This window comes from Bombina bombina, chromosome 5 (genome assembly GCF_027579735.1).
Source record: "Bombina bombina isolate aBomBom1 chromosome 5, aBomBom1.pri, whole genome shotgun sequence".
NCBI classification, from domain to species: domain Eukaryota; kingdom Metazoa; phylum Chordata; class Amphibia; order Anura; family Bombinatoridae; genus Bombina; species Bombina bombina.
The window spans coordinates 266,280,675-266,299,822 of record NC_069503.1 but is presented as its reverse complement, the minus strand read 5'-3'; the positions used below and the strand labels follow the sequence as shown (position 1 = coordinate 266,299,822).

The 19,148-nt window shown below is 37.5% G+C and overlaps 1 protein-coding gene across 1 annotated transcript in view; it reads right to left on the bottom strand.

Annotated features, from left to right (window-relative positions):
• Positions 1–19,148, bottom strand: part of CUBN (cubilin) — a 749,121-nt gene that overhangs the window by 495,557 nt on the left and 234,416 nt on the right. Inside the window, exon 27 of the mRNA XM_053713984.1 lies at positions 11,322–11,503. Coding sequence (XP_053569959.1) covers positions 11,322–11,503 — 182 coding nt within the window. The remainder of the gene's footprint in view (positions 1–11,321; positions 11,504–19,148) is intronic.

The following is a 19,148-nucleotide window of genomic DNA, read 5'->3' as shown; positions in this document are numbered from 1 at the left end:
TTTGTTCTTGATCTCTTTTATTTATTTTATATTTTGGAAGTTTTGATTCATATCCTTCATTTTGAATATTTCTGCACTTTGGGACTTTATTTTTTAGATTTTATGTTGCTCAAAGTTAACAGTTTCACATTTTTTTTTAAAAAAGGCTTCTAAATATTGCAGAATTGAACATTTGATAAATACACAATAAAATGACAATGAAATAGCACTTAATGGAATTTGAAATGAGCAGTAGAATATTTAGAGTTAATCCAATGATCCCGCCCCCTGTATCATATGACAGTCATTAGCCAATCACAAAATGCATATACATATATACTGTTCACTTTTGCATGTGCTCAGTAGTAGCTGGAGCCTCAGTAAGGCCTAGATTTAGAGTTCGGCGGTAGCCGTCAAAACCAGCGTTAGAGGCTCCTAACGCTGGTTTTGGCCGCCCGCTGGTATTTGGAGTCAGTGATTAAAGGGTCTAACGCTCACTTTTCAGCCGCGACTTTTCCATACCGCAGATCCCCCTACGCCATTTGCGTAGCCTATCTTTTCAATGGGATCTTTCTAACGCCGGTATTTAGAGTCGTTTCTGCAGTGAGCGTTAGAGCTCTAACGACAAGATTCCAGCCGCCTGAAAAAAGCAGGAGTTAAGAGCTTTCTGGCTAACGCCGGTTTATAAAGCTCTTAGCTACTGTACCCTAAAGTACACTAACACCCATAAACTACCTATGTACCCCTAAACCGAGGTCCCCCCACATCGCCGCCACTCGATTAAAATTTTTAACCCCTAATCTGCCGACCGCCACCTACGTTATACTTATGTACCCCTAATCTGCTGCCCCTAACCCCGCCGACCCCTATATTATATTTATTAACCCCTAACTTGCCCCCCACAACGTCGCCGCAAGCTACTTAAAATAATTAACCCCTAATCTTCCGACCGCAAATCGCCGCCACCTACGTTATCCCTATGTACCCCTAATCTGCTGCCCCTAACATCGCCGACCCCTATGTTATATTTATTAACCCCTAATCTGCCCCCCACAACGTCGCCGACACCTACCTACACTTATTAACCCCTAATCTGCCGAGCGGACCTGAGCGCTACTATAATAAATGTATTAACCCCTAATCCGCCTCACTAACCCTATCATAAATAGTATTAACCCCTAATCTGCCCTCCCTAACATCGCCGACACCTACCTTCAATTATTAACCCCTAATCTGCCGACCGGGGCTAACCGCTATTCTAATAAATGTATTAACCCCTAAAGCTAAGTCTAACCCTAACACTAACACCCCCCTAAGTTAAATATAATTTTTATCTAACGAAATAAATTAACTCTTATTAAATAAATGATTCCTATTTAAAGCTAAATACTTACCTGTAAAATAAATCCTAATATAGCTACAATATAAATTATAATTATATTATAGCTATTTTAGGATTAATATTTATTTTACAGGCAACTTTGTAATTATTTTAACCAGGTACAATAGCTATTAAATAGTTAAGAACTATTTAATAGTTACCTAGTTAAAATAATTACAAATTTACCTGTAAAATAAATCCTAACCTAAGATATAATTAAACCTAACACTACCCTATCAATAAAATAATTAAATAAACTACCTACAATTACCTACAATTAACCTAACACTACACTATCAATAAATTAATTAAACACAATTGCTACAAATAAATACAATTAAATAAACTAGCTAAAGTACAAAAAATAAAAAAGAACTAAGTTACAGAAAATAAAAAAATATTTACAAACATAAGAAAAATATTACAACAATTTTAAACTAATTACACCTACTCTAAGCCCCCTAATAAAATAACAAAGACCCCCAAAATAAAAAATTCCCTACCCTATTCTAAAATACAAAAATTACAAGCTCTTTTACCTTACCAGCCCTGAACAGGGCCCTTTGCGGGGCATGCCCCAAGAATTTCAGCTCTTTTGCCTGTAAAAAAAAACATACAATACCCCCCCCCCCAACATTACAACCCACCACCCACATACCCCTAATCTAACCCAAACCCCCCTTAAATAAACCTAACACTAATCCCCTGAAGATCTTCCTACCTTGTCTTCACCATCCAGGTATCACCGATCCGTCCTGGCTCCAAGATCTTCATCCAACCCAAGCGGGGGTTGGCGATCCATAATCCGGTGCTCCAAAGTCTTCCTCCTATCCGGCAAGAAGAGGACATCCGGACCGGCAAACATCTTCTCCAAGCGGCATCTTCTATGTTCTTCCATCCGATGACGACCGGCTCCATCTTGAAGACCTCCAGCGCGGATCCATCCTCTTCTTCCGACGACTAGACGACGAATGACGGTTCCTTTAAGGGACGTCATCCAAGATGGCGTCCCTCGAATTCCGATTGGCTGATAGGATTCTATCAGCCAATCGGAATTAAGGTAGGAATTTTCTGATTGGCTGATGGAATCAGCCAATCAGAATCAAGTTCAATCCGATTGGCTGATCCAATCAGCCAATCAGATTGAGCTCGCATTCTATTGGCTGTTCCGATCAGCCAATAGAATGCGAGCTCAATCTGATTGGCTGATTGGATCAGCCAATCGGATTGAACTTGATTCTGATTGGCTGATTCCATCAGCCAATCAGAATATTCCTACCTTAATTCCGATTGGCTGATAGAATCCTATCAGCCAATCGGAATTCGAGGGACGCCATCTTGGATGACGTCCCTTAAAGGAACCGTCATTCGTCGTCTAGTCGTCGGAAGAAGAGGATGGATCCGCGCTGGAGGTCTTCAAGATGGAGCCGGTCGTCATCGGATGGAAGAACATAGAAGATGCCGCTTGGAGAAGATGTTTGCCGGTCCGGATGTCCTCTTCTTGCCGGATAGGAGGAAGACTTTGGAGCACCGGATTATGGATCGCCAACCCCCGCTTGGGTTGGATGAAGATCTTGGAGCCAGGACGGATCGGTGATACCTGGATGGTGAAGACAAGGTAGGAAGATCTTCAGGGGATTAGTGTTAGGTTTATTTAAGGGGGGTTTGGGTTAGATTAGGGGTATGTGGGTGGTGGGTTGTAATGTTGGGGGGGGGGGGTATTGTATGTTTTTTTTTACAGGCAAAAGAGCTGAAATTCTTGGGGCATGCCCCGCAAAGGGCCCTGTTCAGGGCTGGTAAGGTAAAAGAGCTTGTAATTTTTGTATTTTAGAATAGGGTAGGGAATTTTTTATTTTGGGGGTCTTTGTTATTTTATTAGGGGGCTTAGAGTAGGTGTAATTAGTTTAAAATTGTTGTAATATTTTTCTTATGTTTGTAAATATTTTTTTATTTTCTGTAACTTAGTTCTTTTTTATTTTTTGTACTTTAGCTAGTTTATTTAATTGTATTTATTTGTAGCAATTGTGTTTAATTAATTTATTGATAGTGTAGTGTTAGGTTAATTGTAGGTAATTGTAGGTAGTTTATTTAATTATTTTATTGATAGGGTAGTGTTAGGTTTAATTATATCTTAGGTTAGGATTTATTTTACAGGTAAATTTGTAATTATTTTAACTAGGTAACTATTAAATAGTTCTTAACTATTTAATAGCTATTGTACCTGGTTAAAATAATTACAAAGTTGCCTGTAAAATAAATATTAATCCTAAAATAGCTATAATATAATTATAATTTATATTGTAGCTATATTAGGATTTATTTTACAGGTAAGTATTTAGCTTTAAATAGGAATCATTTATTTAATAAGAGTTAATTTATTTCGTTAGATAAAAATTATATTTAACTTAGGGGGGTGTTAGTGTTAGGGTTAGACTTAGCTTTAGGGGTTAATACATTTATTAGAATAGCGGTGAGCTCCGGTCGGCAGATTAGGGGTTAATAATTGAAGGTAGGTGTCGGCGATGTTAGGGAGGGCAGATTAGGGGTTAATACTATTTATGATAGGGTTAGTGAGGCGGATTAGGGGTTAATACATTTATTATAGTAGCGCTCAGGTCCGCTCGGCAGATTAGGGGTTAATAAGTGTAGGTAGGTGTCGGCGACGTTGTGGGGGGCAGATTAGGGGTTAATAAATATAACATAGGGGTCGGCGATGTTAGGGCAGCAGATTAGGGGTACATAGGGATAACGTAGGTGGCGGCGGTTTACGGAGCGGCAGATTAGGGGTTAAAAGTGTAATGCAGGGGTCAGCGATAGCGGGGGCGGCAGATTAGGGGTTAATAAGTGTAAGGTTAGGGGTGTTTAGACTCGGGGTACATGTTAGAGTGTTAGGTGCAGACGTAGGAAGTGTTTCCCCATAGGAAACAATGGGGCTGCGTTAGGAGCTGAACGCAGCTTTTTTGCAGGTGTTAGGTTTTTTTTCAGCTCAAACAGCCCCATTGTTTCCTATGGGAGAATCGTGCACGAGCACGTTTTTGAGGCCGGCCGCGTCCGTAAGCAACTCTGGTATCGAGAGTTGCATTTGCGGTAAATATGCTCTACGCTCCTTTTTTGGAGCCTAACGCAGCATTTGTTTGAACTCTCGATACCAGAGTTAAATTTATGGTGCGGCCAGAAAAAAACCCGCGGAGCGTTAACAGCCCTTTTACCGCCAAACTCCAAATCTAGCCGTAAGTTTGCACATAAAATTAATGTGCAGGTTTTGATAATGGAAGCATATAGAAAAGATTTTTTAAATTGCATGCTTTATCTGAATCATGAAACTTGAATTTTGACTTTACAGTCCCTTCCATTTTGTCTCTGTATCTGTAAATATTAAATCATGTCCTCAGTATAGACAGACAGACAGATTGATACATAGGGGGATATTTATCAAAACCTCAACTATGCTGCATTCGCCGGCACCAATACGCTCGCCTAACATCGCAGCCGTGGACCTGAATACGCTCTCCATATTTATAAAAAAAAGCCGGCAAAAAGCCGCACACCAAGTACGGGGCGATGAGCATCGGACTGTTGTTAACTAGCAGTCATCGATCTCGCTGCTATTCGGCTTTTTACCAACTTTATTTATACCCTGTCACTAAACGCCGCCACTATACTAAAATGTTTAACCCCTATAGAATTAAAATAAACTATATTGAAGTATTAATTAACCTACCCTAACTATATACTTTTATACTAAAATTACATTAAACTAGCAATTAAATTAACTATATTACATATTAAAAAACCCTAACCCTACTCAAATTACTTAAATCTACTATTAAAAATTACTAAATTACAAAAACAAACAAACACTAAGTTACAAAAAAAAAAAACAACCACAGTATCAAAAATAAAAATTACACCTAATCTAATAGCCCTATCAAAATAAAAAGCCCCCCCAAAATAAAAAAAAACCTAGCCTACAATAAACTACCAATGGCCCTTAAAAGGGCCTTTTGCGGGGCATTGCCCCAAAGAAATCAGCACTTTCACCTGAAAAAAAAAAAAAAATACAAACACCCACAACAGTAAAACCCACCACCCACCCAACAAACCCCCCAAATAAAAAGCCTATCTAAAAAACCTAAGCTCCCCATTGCCCTGAAAAGGGCATTTGTATGGGCATTGACCTTAAAAGGGCATTTAGCTCTTTTACCTGCCCAGACCCTACTCTAAAAATAAAACCCCTTCAAAAAACCCTTAAATAAACACTAACCCCCGACGATCCACCTACAGTTTTTGAAGTTCCGCTTGAAGGATCCATCCAGCCGGCAAGAAGTCTTCATCCTGGCGGCAAGAAGTTTTCATCCGGGTGGCCTCTTCTATCTTCATCCATCCGGTGAAGTCTTCATCCATCCGGCCTCTTCTATCTTCATCCATCCGGCGTGGAGCAGGTCCATCCTGAAGACATCCGGCGCGGAGCTCCTCTTCAATACGATCGCCGCCGTAAACTGGAACTTGAATGCAAGTGACGTCATCCAAGATGGCGAACTTTGCATTCCTATTGGCTAAAAGGTTCCAATCAGCCAATAGGATTAGAGCTGCTAAAATACTATTGGCTGTTCCAATCAGCCAATAGGATTTGAGCAGCTCTCATCCTATTGGCTGTTCCAATCAGCCAATAGGATTTGAGCAGCTCTCATCCTATTGGCTATTCCAATCAGCCAAGAGGATAAGAGCTCAATCCTATTGGCTGATTGGAACAGCCAATAGGATGAGAGCTGCTCAAATCCTATTGGCTGATTGGAACAGCCAATAGGAATTTAGTAGCTCTAATCCTATTTGCTGATTGGAACCTTTCAGCTAATAGGAATGCAAGGGATGCCATCTTGGATGACGTCACTTGCATTCAAGTTCCAGTTTACGGCGGAGACTGTATTGAAGAGGAGCTCCGTGCCAGATGTCTTTAGGATGGACCCGCTCCGCTCTGCGCCGGATGGATGAAGATAGAAGAGGCCGCATGGATAAAGACTTCGCCGGATGGATGAAGATAGAAGAGGCCGTCCGGATGGATCCTTCAAACGGAACTTCAAAAACTGTAAGTGGATCATCGGGGGTTAGTGTTAGGTTTATTTAAGGGTTTTTTGGGTGGGTTTTATTTTTAGAGTAGGGTCTGGGCAGGTAAAAGAGCTAAATGCCCTTTTAAGGGCAATGCCCATACAAATGACCTTATCAGGACAATGGGGAGTTTAGTTTTTTTTAGATAGGCTTTTTATTTGGGGGGGTTGGTTAGGTGGGTGGTGGGTTTTACTGTTGGGGGGTGTTTGTATTTTTTTTCAGGTGAAAGAGCTCATTTCTTTGGGGCAATACCCTGCAAAAGGCCCTTTTAAGGGCCATTGGTAGTTAATTGTAGGATAGTTTTTTTTTATTTTGGTGTGCTTTTTTATTTTGATAGAGCTATTCGATTAGGTATACTTCGTTTTTATTTTTGATACTGTGGTTTGTTTGTTTTTGTAACTTAGTGTTTGTTTGTTTTTGTAATTTAGTCATTTTTAATAGTAGATTTAAATAATTTGAGTAGGGTTGGGGTTTTTTAATATGTAATATAGTTAATTTAATTGCTAGTTTAATGCAATTTTAGTATAATAGTTAGGGTAGGTTAATTAATAGTTTAAAATAGTTTATTTTAATTCTAAAGGTAAGTTTTAATTTATTTTGAGATAGGGATGTTGTAATTTTAATGTAAATTTAGCGGGTTGTTAGGTTTAGGGGTTAATAGCTTAATTTAGTTTATGGCGATGTGGGGAGCTGGCGGTTTAGGGGTTAATAGGTTTAGTTAATGGTAGTGATGTGGGAGGCCAGAGGTTTCCAGGGTGGCGGATTTAAAACCAGGTATGCTGGGCCGGAATAGCCACGAGCGTACCGGTTAACTATTTGCTAACTTTGAAAAAGTGTCAAATGGTGCTGAATGTGTATTCTGAACATCTGTAATGACATAAGCATCGATCTGTGTCGGATTGATACCGGCAGATCGGATGTTACGTCACAGATTTCAACTTTTGCCGGTCTGTAGGCTTTGATGGCTAGGTCGAATCAAGCTCTCCACAATTACGCTGCAGAATTCCAGCGTATTTGCGGTTGACGGCTTGATAAATATCCCCCATAGAGATGAAGAGACAGACAGGTAGATAAATAGACAGACAGATGTAGATAGACAGACAGACAGACAGACAGACAGTCAGACAGACAGACAGACAGACAGACAGACAGACAGATAGATAGATAGATAGATAGATAGATAGAAAGATAGAGAGATAATCCCCAGATAAACAGGCTAACCCCAGTATATAGAGAAATCACTGGTGCATATTATGGGCTAAATTTATTTATTGCAGTTCTTTATATGCGTTAGAAATGTGTTTGCTTAAGTGAAATTGCATTTAACGTGCATCAGGATAGTGCGACTTCAGAGCTCTGATTAACTGTTATGCTCAACAAAAAAGTTGCACAAAACACATCAAAAATACATTTAAAGTACAGTTACACTCAAAACAAAACTATATGATAAAAAATATTTTTAAAAAATTATTGCATAAAAAAGTTATAAGGGCTAAAAGATAAAAGGTCTCAGGTGTTAGAAAAAAAGGCTGCAAAGGGCTTTAACATAGAGACACATTCATACACATGTCTAATATATAATATAATATATATATATATATATATATATATATATGTATACTGTATATATGTATACTGTACATACACTCACCGGCCACTTTATTAGGTACACCTTGCTAGTACAGGGTTGGACCCTTTTTGCCTTCAGAACTGCCTTAAATGTTTGTGGCATAGATTCAACAAGGTGTTGGAAACATTCCTCAGAGATTTTGGTCCATATTGACATAATAGCATCACGCAGTTGCTGCAGATTTGTCCACCACATCCCAAAGGTGCTCTATTGGATTGAGATCAGGTGACTGTGGAGGCCATTGGAGTACAGTGAACTTTTTGTCATGTTCAATAAACCAGTCTGAGATGATTTGAGCTTTATGACATGGTGCATTATCCTGCTGGATGTAGCCATCAGAAGATGGGTACACTGTAGTCATAAAAGGATGGACATGTTGAGAGCAACAATACTTAGGTAGGCTGTGGCGTTTAAATGACTCAATTGGTACTAAGGGGCCCAAAGTGTGCCATGAAAATATCCCCCACACCATTACACCCCCACCAGCAGCCTGAACTGTTGATACAAGGCAGGATGGATTCATGCTTTCATGTTGATTACGCCAAATTCTGACCCTACCATCTGAATGTTGCAGCTGAAATCGAGACTCATTGGACCAGGCAACGTTTTTCCAATCTTCTATTTTCCAATTTTGGTGGGCCTGTGCAAATTGTAGCCTCAGTTTCCTGTTCTTAGCTGACAGGAGTGGCACCCAGTGTGGTCTTCTACTGCTGTAACCCATCTGCTTCAAGGTGTGATGTGTTGTGCGTTCAGAAATGGTATTCTACATACCTTGGTTGTAACAAGTAATTATTTGAGTTACTGTTGCCTTTCTATAATCTCAAACCAATCTGCCCATTCTCCTCTGACCTCAACAAGGCATTTTTAGTCCACACAACCGCCGCTTACTGGATATTTTCTCTTTTTCAGACCATTCTCTGTAAACCCTAGATATGGTTGTATGTAAAAATCCCAGTAGATCAGGAATTTTTGAAATACTCAGACCAGCCTGTCTGGAACCCACAACCATGCCACATTTAATGTCACTTAAATCCCCTTTCTTCCCCATTCTGATGCTCGGTTTGAACTTTAGCAAGTTGTCTTCACCACGTCTAGATGCCAGAATGCATTGAGTTGCTGCCATGTGATTGGCTGATTAGCTATTTGTGTTACCAATAAATTGAACAGGTGTACCTAATAAAGTGGCCGGTGAGTGTATATGTATACATACAGTATATAGACAGATATGCATAAGTGCATTGGAGCCCTTTGCAGTTAAGTAGCTGAAAACATGGAAAATCATATTTATGCAATATTCATATTTAATAAAGTGTTTATGTATTTACTGTAAATATTTCACATTCCAATGTTCTTCAAATAAGGGAATATATTCTAAGTATTTTTAAATAGATATTCCTATATATATTAGCATATATCTTTACCTATATATAATTATATATATATATATATATATATATATATACAGGTGGCCCTCGTTTTACAACGGTTCAATTTACACCGTTTCAGAATAACAACCTTTTTTCCAGTCATGTGACTGCTATTGAAAAACATTGAGAAGTAGTGCATTTATTAAAATAGCCAGTAGGTGGTGCTGTCCGCTTGTGTTGCAGCAAAGCCAAGCAAGCTGAAATTAATCAGTTTAACCAGACCTGAGCTATCGAGCAGATTTCATAGGAACAAGAGCTTCCTGTCTATAAATCAGTCCAGATTGGAATGCATAGAAAGAACTGTTTGCAGAAAAATGCAAGTGAAGTCTATGTTGTGTGATTATTTTTTAGGTTTATAATGCTGTTTAGCAAATGTTTTTGTTAATTTAACTTAGTTTAATTATATATTCTGTGTTGTGTGATTATTTTATTAGGTTTATAATGTTGTTTAGCATCTAAAGTCTTCATTTCAAAGCTTTAAAAATAATGTATTAGGTGTTACTTATGACAATTTTGAGAGGGGCCTGGAACCTATCTCCCTCACTTCCCATTGACTTACATTATAAACTGGGTTTCAGTTTACAATGGTTTTGATTTACAACCATTCCTTCTGGAACCTAACCCCGGCGTAAACTGAGAGCTACCTGTATATATTTATATAAATATATATTTCCTTAGAGGGAAAGCACAATCTCACCACTCCATTAATGCCACGGTGCTCTGCTACAAATCATCCAAGTATTCCACAGAATGCAGAATGTATTGGTTTTAAGTGTGTAGCATATTCTTTTGTGTTCATGCTGACATTTGACAAAGGCACAACATGGTTTGTGCCGAAACGTTATGTCATTTTAACTATGCCTTAATAAATTTGGAATATTTTAACAAGACCAATGAGTGCCTGCATTCTGTGGAATACTTATATATATATATATATATATATATATATATATATACATATATATATTTAAGAATAAAAAGAAAATATTCTGCTATGTGAAGAACATTGGAATGTGAAATATTCATATTTCATGTCGGGTTGGCACACTTGGTTAAATGCAACCGGGTTTGTGCGCAAGTAAGGGTATTCGTTTTTTTTTTTTACTTTTTCGTATTCCATTGAAGCCTATAGGGAATACAATGTGGTTGCAGTATTTTAAGTTTGGCTTTTTGCACGTGTTGGGTTAGCGCCCACGCAACACCTTTTTGTTTTCAACTTATAATACGTGCATTCCCTGACACACACAAAAAACTTACTTCTAGTGAAGATAACGCATGAGCAGGAGCGATAAATAGAGCTCCACTCATAATCTAGCCCTATATAGGTGCTATTACTTTTAGATTACAGCTGAGGTGCAATGGTGGCTCTGTTGAGACAGCGGCTTATGTATTGTGTGACATTTGTCTAGGCATCTTTAAATATGAGCACCCATGGGTGTTTTATTTTCAAGATTTTAAAAGTTCCTGCTCACTTCTCACACAAAGGAAAATCTTAGGGGTCATTTCATGAAATTAAAATTCACTGAGTATAATTATCTGTGGCGATTTTAACAGGATAGTAACTGGGATACATTATTTTTGTTTTTCAAATTACTTAAGTGCATAACAATGGATGTGTTGACTTAAAATACCTTACTGGGCCACAAACACAGAACTGATAATTCAGTTAAATTAATCAGAACCTGGGCATTTCTTTGAATTATTGTAACTCTTATATGAATGTTTACAGTAACATTGCAGTATTACGAGATAATACAGTCTGACTAAAATAAAATGTAATAATATAAGATGAACATACCTTTACATTGTCATTTAAACAATATGTATCTATATCAAATGTTGTGAATGTATAGTTAATTGTATTCCCAGCTGTAGTTTGTATGGTCCAGTTGCAATGTTGCTTCTCAGGATATTTGTTGGGATAGTTTAAGCTTTCCAAAGCACCATAGTTGCGATTTCCTATGACAACGTTTTGACAAACTAAAGATAAACGGAAAAAAAGATTTACATGAAATTATGTTAAATAATATAAATAGAATAAACACAAATTGTTGCTAATGTAATAAGATGCATGTATGGAATTAATGGAGAATTGTATCCCATAAACACAAATTGAATCACATAAACAATCTAGATAAATCCAATCCACTTATCAACCCTCAGTCATCCAATTTGTGATAGTGACCAAGTGAATAAGAACATACAGTAACCTTATATACAGGATCACAGTTTCCCCTTGTGTACCAGTAGGTAGATGTATCTACTCTATTTTGTGCTCAACGCATGTAAAATTCACAAAGTAGCCTCTGAAACAACAGTGTAGCACCCAATATGTATGAAAAAAGTTAGGAATCGTCACACTGCATCACTTGAACAGTCAGAAGGATTCCCTCAATGTGTCTATAGGATAGAAATCTGGCAATGATCACACAAAATCATTATATAATCATGTTTAAAACAATATAGGCCAGATTACAAGTGTCGCGCAATTTAGCACTTTTGCTTGCACGCAAAAACCGCTAGAAGTAAATTTGTAACGCGTGCAGGTTAGCGCACATATTACAATTTGAGTGTTCATGGTATTTACGAGTGAAACCCTAGCTTCTTCTCCCCATAGACTTTATTGGAGCGCTAACTAAACACTGTGTTAAACCAAGTGCACTCAACCCAAAGGTAGTTATGCATATTTCACATTCCAATGTTTTTCACATAGAAGAAAATGTATTTTTATTTAAAAAAAAATAAGTATTATCTATCTATCTATATATATATAAAAATAATTATAATTATATAGTATTTATTCGTTAGCTCATATCAAACAAAATGATGCAGCATAAGTTGAGAGGGCCCCAAACCATCACACATACACATCACTCATGCAGCAAAAAATAAGAAAGTAAAAAAATATGCAGAGATATCCCCAAGGCGTCCCAAGGGGGGGGGGGGGACACCAGCAGTCCAGGGTAAGCAGGCAGATAAGCAGATAAATGTAATACGTCCAAGTCCCTGAAAGTCTGTTATAGGTATATATCCCAGATAGTAAACGGTCTCCGCTATTTGTAAAGTATTCCTCTAAACAGACCCAGGAACATAGAGGCTTAACTCCTGCAGCCACGGCTCATTCACTGACCCAACAATCAATGTATTAAACACCAGTCCCAGGTTAATGGGTTCAGTAGTACTGTGCAAAGTGTGTTAAAGCAAACGTAATGTTAGGTAAGCAGTTGTAGTAATCACTGATACTTTCAATCCGACAACTTCTAACAGCATAAGTGCCTAGAGAGAACAATCTCTAGTATACTTGCGGCTTGTAGTGCAATTCGGCTCAATCCTACTTAGGTCATCCAACGCAACTTGTCTCATTCAAAATTAATTTAGTGGCCCAACCTGTTTGGATCATCCACTGTTACTTGGCTTAGGAAACGTTTGGACACAGCACATGTAGTGCTCGTGGCTTTCCTGTCAACTGCTGATAACTTCACTCCGATGCGCGTTTTGGGACTCCGCTCTTTCTTAAGGAGTCATAACCAGATGGCATATCGGGAAGAATAAGTGTCTGCTAGTGACTGCTGATTGGTCATGCTGAGAAGGTACAAAACACTTACACGCCCAATCATTCCATAAATACAAAGTCATAAATCCAAAAGCAAAAACACAATAATATATTCACAGGAGGACTGTATGAATTAAATCATCAGGATAAAGTATGTATATATACAAATGTGTAAAGAACAAGAATACAATAAAGAACCTTTAATAAACTGTATTTTCATAAGATTTGAAAATTTGAAAATGGTTTAATTAGATTCATTTAAGGGTAGTGACAGTACCTCATCCTGTGCACTTGTTTTCATATACTCTGCTTTATTATATTTATCTGTGCTGCCACAATTACATTTGTATAATTTGGTGTCAGTGACGTGCACAATAATTGTATGAGTATGGCTTTTTTACAAAACTTGAAAGGCCCTAAATTGTTTGCATACTCTAAACTTGATGCATCTCGCATAGCTACATTATGTACTGGTAGTAGAGATTTCTTGAGCACTGAAAATATAGTCAGTGAACCCATTTCACTTGAATAAATGTGTAAACAAAGAGTTGTATATGATTTACATTCTTTTACTCTTGCAGAATATTTCAGACAAAAGAGGGTTCCTAGAGGCTTGAGAAGCCATTTGCATTCTACTTCATTTAGGGACAACATAGAATATTGCGACAATTTTGAGGGCATTTTGAATAAATGTTCATATAACATTATCATATTGACTATAGAATACATTCAGAAAGAACTATACAAAATTCAAATGGAGATTTAGTCTGCTGAATCAGCTTTGAGATCACTCAAATCAGAAACAGAATTTAACAATCTGAAATCAAAGTTAGATCGGGAATTGTTTATTTTAGAAAGACACTTGAAAGTAAAAAATATAAAAAATTCCAAAGAGACCTATCTGACTATCAGAACAATAAAGTCTATAGATGACGGAATTCAGACTTTGTTCCCTTTCGGAGGGACAATAGGAGACCTGGTTATTCACAGGGTATCCTAGGAGACTATTCTTCTGATAGTGAGTATAGTGCCTCATCCATGTTTTTTTCTATCAGAGGCTGTTGATCAAGGGGTCGAAGAAGAGACTGAGAAGAGGTGGGTGGAAACACGGGAAATGCCGGGTATCAAATTTCAATGAGACAGAACAGACGATAAGAGAAGAAGACAATCTTGTTGTGAATATCTCTGATAGGGTCCTTGATGATGCCACAGTGAGAGTATTGCAAAAGGGTTATCTTTTGTACCAACTACATATCCAGACTTCTTCACTACTGAATGCGATTTACAAAAATTATTTAGGAGTCTGAGACTAAAAAGTTTTTTTCAGAACCAGGATTTTGAGAGCACTGCAGAACCCTCTTGCACTACTCCCTTTCAGTTCCATGTACAGCGTATCAAACCCAAGAGTACCTTTAATCCTCCCCAATCTAATGCAACGGTGAAGGCATATATCACACTGGTTAAACAGGAGTTTGATAGACTGCGTAGGAACTTTCGTAAAAAGACTAAATTTAATCTATCTCCATCTGAAAAGGGTCTTATCAGGGATATTCAGAATGATAGTAATATTATTTTGAAGCCGGTGGACAAAGGCGGGGCCTTAGCTGTCATGAATAGGCATAAATATGGAGAGGAAGTCTTTAAACAGTTAAATGATGTCACAAATTATGAAGTGATTAGACTTGATCTGCTAGATTATTACTTACAATTAAAAAGTTAGTTCTTGAGGCATCTATGATGAATATCATTACTAACAAACAGGCTAGATTCCTAATTAATGAAAACCCGATCATTCCTGTGTTTTACGTATTACCCAAAATACCCAAGGACATTACTAATCCTCCGGGACGCCCGATAGTGGCAGGTACAGACTCAGTCTTCCAACCTTTGGCAATTACTTGGGCTCATCTCACTAGACCACTATTAGGATACGTTGAGTCCTATTTACAAGACACTACAGACTTTTTTAGGAGAGTCTCAGCTCTAGTTATCCCTCCGGTTTGTACCCTTGTAACACTTGACATTGCAAGTCTATATATGGTGATACCTCATGACTTGGGCATAGAGAGTGTCTTCTACTTTTTGAATAAGGAAGGACTATACTCTCCCAATGAGAGGGAATTCATTAGGGACATTTTCAAATTGGTTCTATATGAAAATTATTTCATGTTTGAGGACACCTTCTATGTCCAAAGATAAGGAACTGCAATGGGCTCAAATATGGCCCCCACGTATGCCAACCTCTTCGTAGGTAGATTTGAGGAAGATGTGGTATATGTGGATGAAGCATTTAAGAGGCCAGTTTTATGTTGGTTTTATTATATAGACAACATTTTTATGATTTGGACAGGTACCACTATTGGGCTAGATTGCTTCATCTCCAGATTGAATGCATCTTCAATAAATCTAAAATTCACTATGTAGATGAATGTTGAACATATCAGTTTTCTGGACACTAGGGTTTCAATCAGGGGGAGGTCCCTGGACTGTGACATCTTCTCAAAGAAGACTGAAAGAAACAATTTGTTGCATTAAAACAGTTTTCTTCCTCCAGCAATGATTAAGAGTTTACCATATAGTCAAGTATTATGCACAAAATGGATAGTGGATTACCCAATCAAATGCCAAAGGAGATTGGACAAATTGTCCCTCAAATTTAAGAATAGAGGTTATCCTCAGGAGGTGCTTGATGATAGCCTTGCCAAGGTTGCAACAAAAGATAGGGAATCACTCGCCAATCTATGCAATTTTCAGTACCTTTATTTACTCAATTTGGTTTACATAGTGGCAAGTTACGATTCATCATATTGAAACATTGGCATGTTTTACAACAAGATGGCAATATTAATTCCATTTTCAAAAATCCACCTTTATTTTCATATAAACGTAATAGGAACCTTAGGGATGACTTAATTCGGGTAGATTTAGGGACACTAAAAAGGCACCCCTAATCAATAAGAAAAGGTTGCTATACCTGCATGAATTGTGCTCAATGTCACTCCCTACAATAGGGAGATGCTATAACCCATCCACACTCAGGTAAATGTATACCTATTAATGGCTATTTTTCTTGCAACTCCAAATACATTATATATATTATTAAATGCCCTAAGGGCTTGCATATGTGGGAGAAACAACCCAATATGCTAAGGACATGATTTGTCAGCATAAAGCTGTGATTGGCAAATTGGATGAAGATGCCCCTGTAGCTCATCATTTTACGATTGCTGGCCACAACAAAAGTCAGTTATGTTTCCAGATTGTGGATGGTGTGGCCCCTTTAAGAAGGGGAGGTGACAGACAAAAGATCCTTTTTAAAAAAGAGGCCCAATGGATTAGAAGGCTAGACACTATGTCTCCCATGGGCCTCAATAGAGAAATCCCTTTGGGCAACTTTACGTAAAGCAGGACTGTGGTGGTTTGGATTTTTTCTAATTAAACTTCTTTCTAATTAAACCTTTTTAGAATTAAACTTGTTATTGAATCTTATGAAAATACAGTTTATTAAAGGTTGTTTATTGTATTCTTATTCTTTACACATTTGTATATATACATACTTTATCCTGATAATTTAAATCATACAGTGCTCCTGTGAATATATTATTGTGTATTTGCTTTTGGATTTATGACTTTGTATATATGGAATGAGTGAGTGTGTAAGTGTTTTGTACCTTCTCAGCATGACCAATCAGCAGTCACTAGCAGACACTTATTCTCCCCGATATGCCATCTGGTTATGACTCCTTGAGAAAGAATGCAGTCCCGAAACGCACGTCGGAGTGACGCCATCAACAGTTGACAGGAGAGCCACGAGCACTACATGTGCTGTGTCTAAGTGTTTCCTAAGCCAAGTAACAGTGGATGATCCGGACAGGTTGGGCCGCTAAATTCATTTTGACCGAGACAAGTTGCGGTGGATGACCTGAGTAGAATTGAGCCGAACTGCACTATGAACAGCAAGTATACTAGAGACTGTTCTCCATAGGCACTTATGCTGTTATAAGTTGTCATATTGGAGGTATCAGTGGTTACTACGACTGCTTAACTAAAATCACGCTTGCTTTGACACACTTTGCACAGTACTACTGAACCCATTAGCCTGGGACTGGTGTTTAATACATTGATTGTTGGGTCAGTGAATGAGCTGTGGCTGCAGAAATTAAGCCTCTATGTTCCTGGGTCTATTTAGAGGAAAACTTTACAAATAGCGGAGACCCTTTACTATCTGGGATAAATATACCTATAACATACTTTCAGGGACTTGGACGTATTACATTTATCTGCTTATCTACCTGCTTACCCTGGACTGCTGGTGGGTTTTCCCCCTCCTTGGGAGGCCTTAGAGGTATCTCTGCATATTTTTCATTTTCTTATTTTTTGCTGTATGAGTGATGTGTATGTGTGATGGTTTAGGGCCCTCGTAACTTATGCTGCATCATTTTGTTTGATATGAGCTAACGAATAAATACTATATAAGCTGTTTCTGATCTATAAGCATCTGTCTTTATATGGTAACAAAGCCAAAACTGTGTCACTGTCTGTTACAATCACCGTTGGTGCTGGCAAGAGGTGTAGTGGTAAAGTATAAGTAATTTATCTTTGCAAATATATATATATATATATATATATATATATATATATATATATATTAGAATTTGTCTTAATTGTAGATAATTAAGAATTTATTTCAGCTGAGATAAATTGGCATAGGAATTGGCTCTTTGCACAAATAATATATATAATTCCTGATGTTTTAAATTAGAGTTATATAGGATAAATTTTAGGTTAAGTAGTTCAGTTGTACTGGTCTGGAAGTTAATGATCCATACTGTGATATTTAATTGTGGTGATGTAATGCAATTCAATTGTGAATAAGGTTAATTCTAAAGGTATATTTGGTTTGCTTTATAAAGAATAGTGTAACAGTTTACGCTTGTATAGTTTGATTCATAATCTGGTTCCTATAAATATAATTCAATGTGTCTATAAATGTTAACTAATATAAAGAATTTAGGAAATTACATTTTAATTGTTTCGTATATGCATTTTTATTGGGGGTTTGTTTTAAAGAATAATTATTTTATATATATTGTATTATAACCCAGCCATATACTAACAGGGGGAAAGGTTTAGAAAGCTGTTTAGGAGGGATAAGGGAGGTGGGAGGTTTGAGGAGGGATCACTATACTGCAGAAAATAAATAATAATAAAAATACATTTAAAAAGCCCTTAACCGCAAACTGGCAGACTATCTGCTAGTACCTAAGATGGTGAGAATGAGTGTGGGTGGAGGGAGAGCTGTTTAGGAGGGATCAGGGTAAAGAGATGTCAGGTAGGAGGGTAATACCTACATTACTATACTATTTCCATTACCAGCAAATTAATTAACCCCTTCACTGCCGGGAATTTCAGAAGTGTGGTGCGGAACTGCAGTTAGTGGCCTTCTAATTACACAAAACCAATGGCAAAGCCATGCATGTCTGCTATTTCTGAACAAAGGGGATACCAGAAACCCAAAGTTTGTGAAGAAGTTAACCATTTTTTCATATGATCGCATTTGACAATGAAATGGTGGCATGAAATATACCAACATCGGAGTGAAAGCAAAATTGCTTAAAATTCTCTGGTATTTTGGTCAAGTTTTTATCTGGAAGTCCCGGTAGCAAAGGTGTTAAATATTAAAATTGAATAAAAATTATTTTTTATGTTTTAAGGGATTTGAGTGCAAAGATATATATGTGTGTGTGTGTGTGTATATATTATTTAGACTTAACACACAGGAAACAAAGGTTTATTAATGGGAAAAACATAATAATAATTATGTAAGAACTTACCTGATAAATTAATTTCTTTCATATTGGCAAGAGTCCATGAGCTAGAGAGTATGGGATTTACAATCCTACCAGGAGGGGCAAAGTTTCCCAAACCTCAAAATGCCTATAAATACACCCCTCACCACACCCACAATTCAGTTTAACGAATAGTCAAGTAGTGGGGTGATAGAAAAAGGAGTATAAAAAAACATAAAAAATGGAACTGGAAATATAATTGTGCTTTACACAAAAAAACATA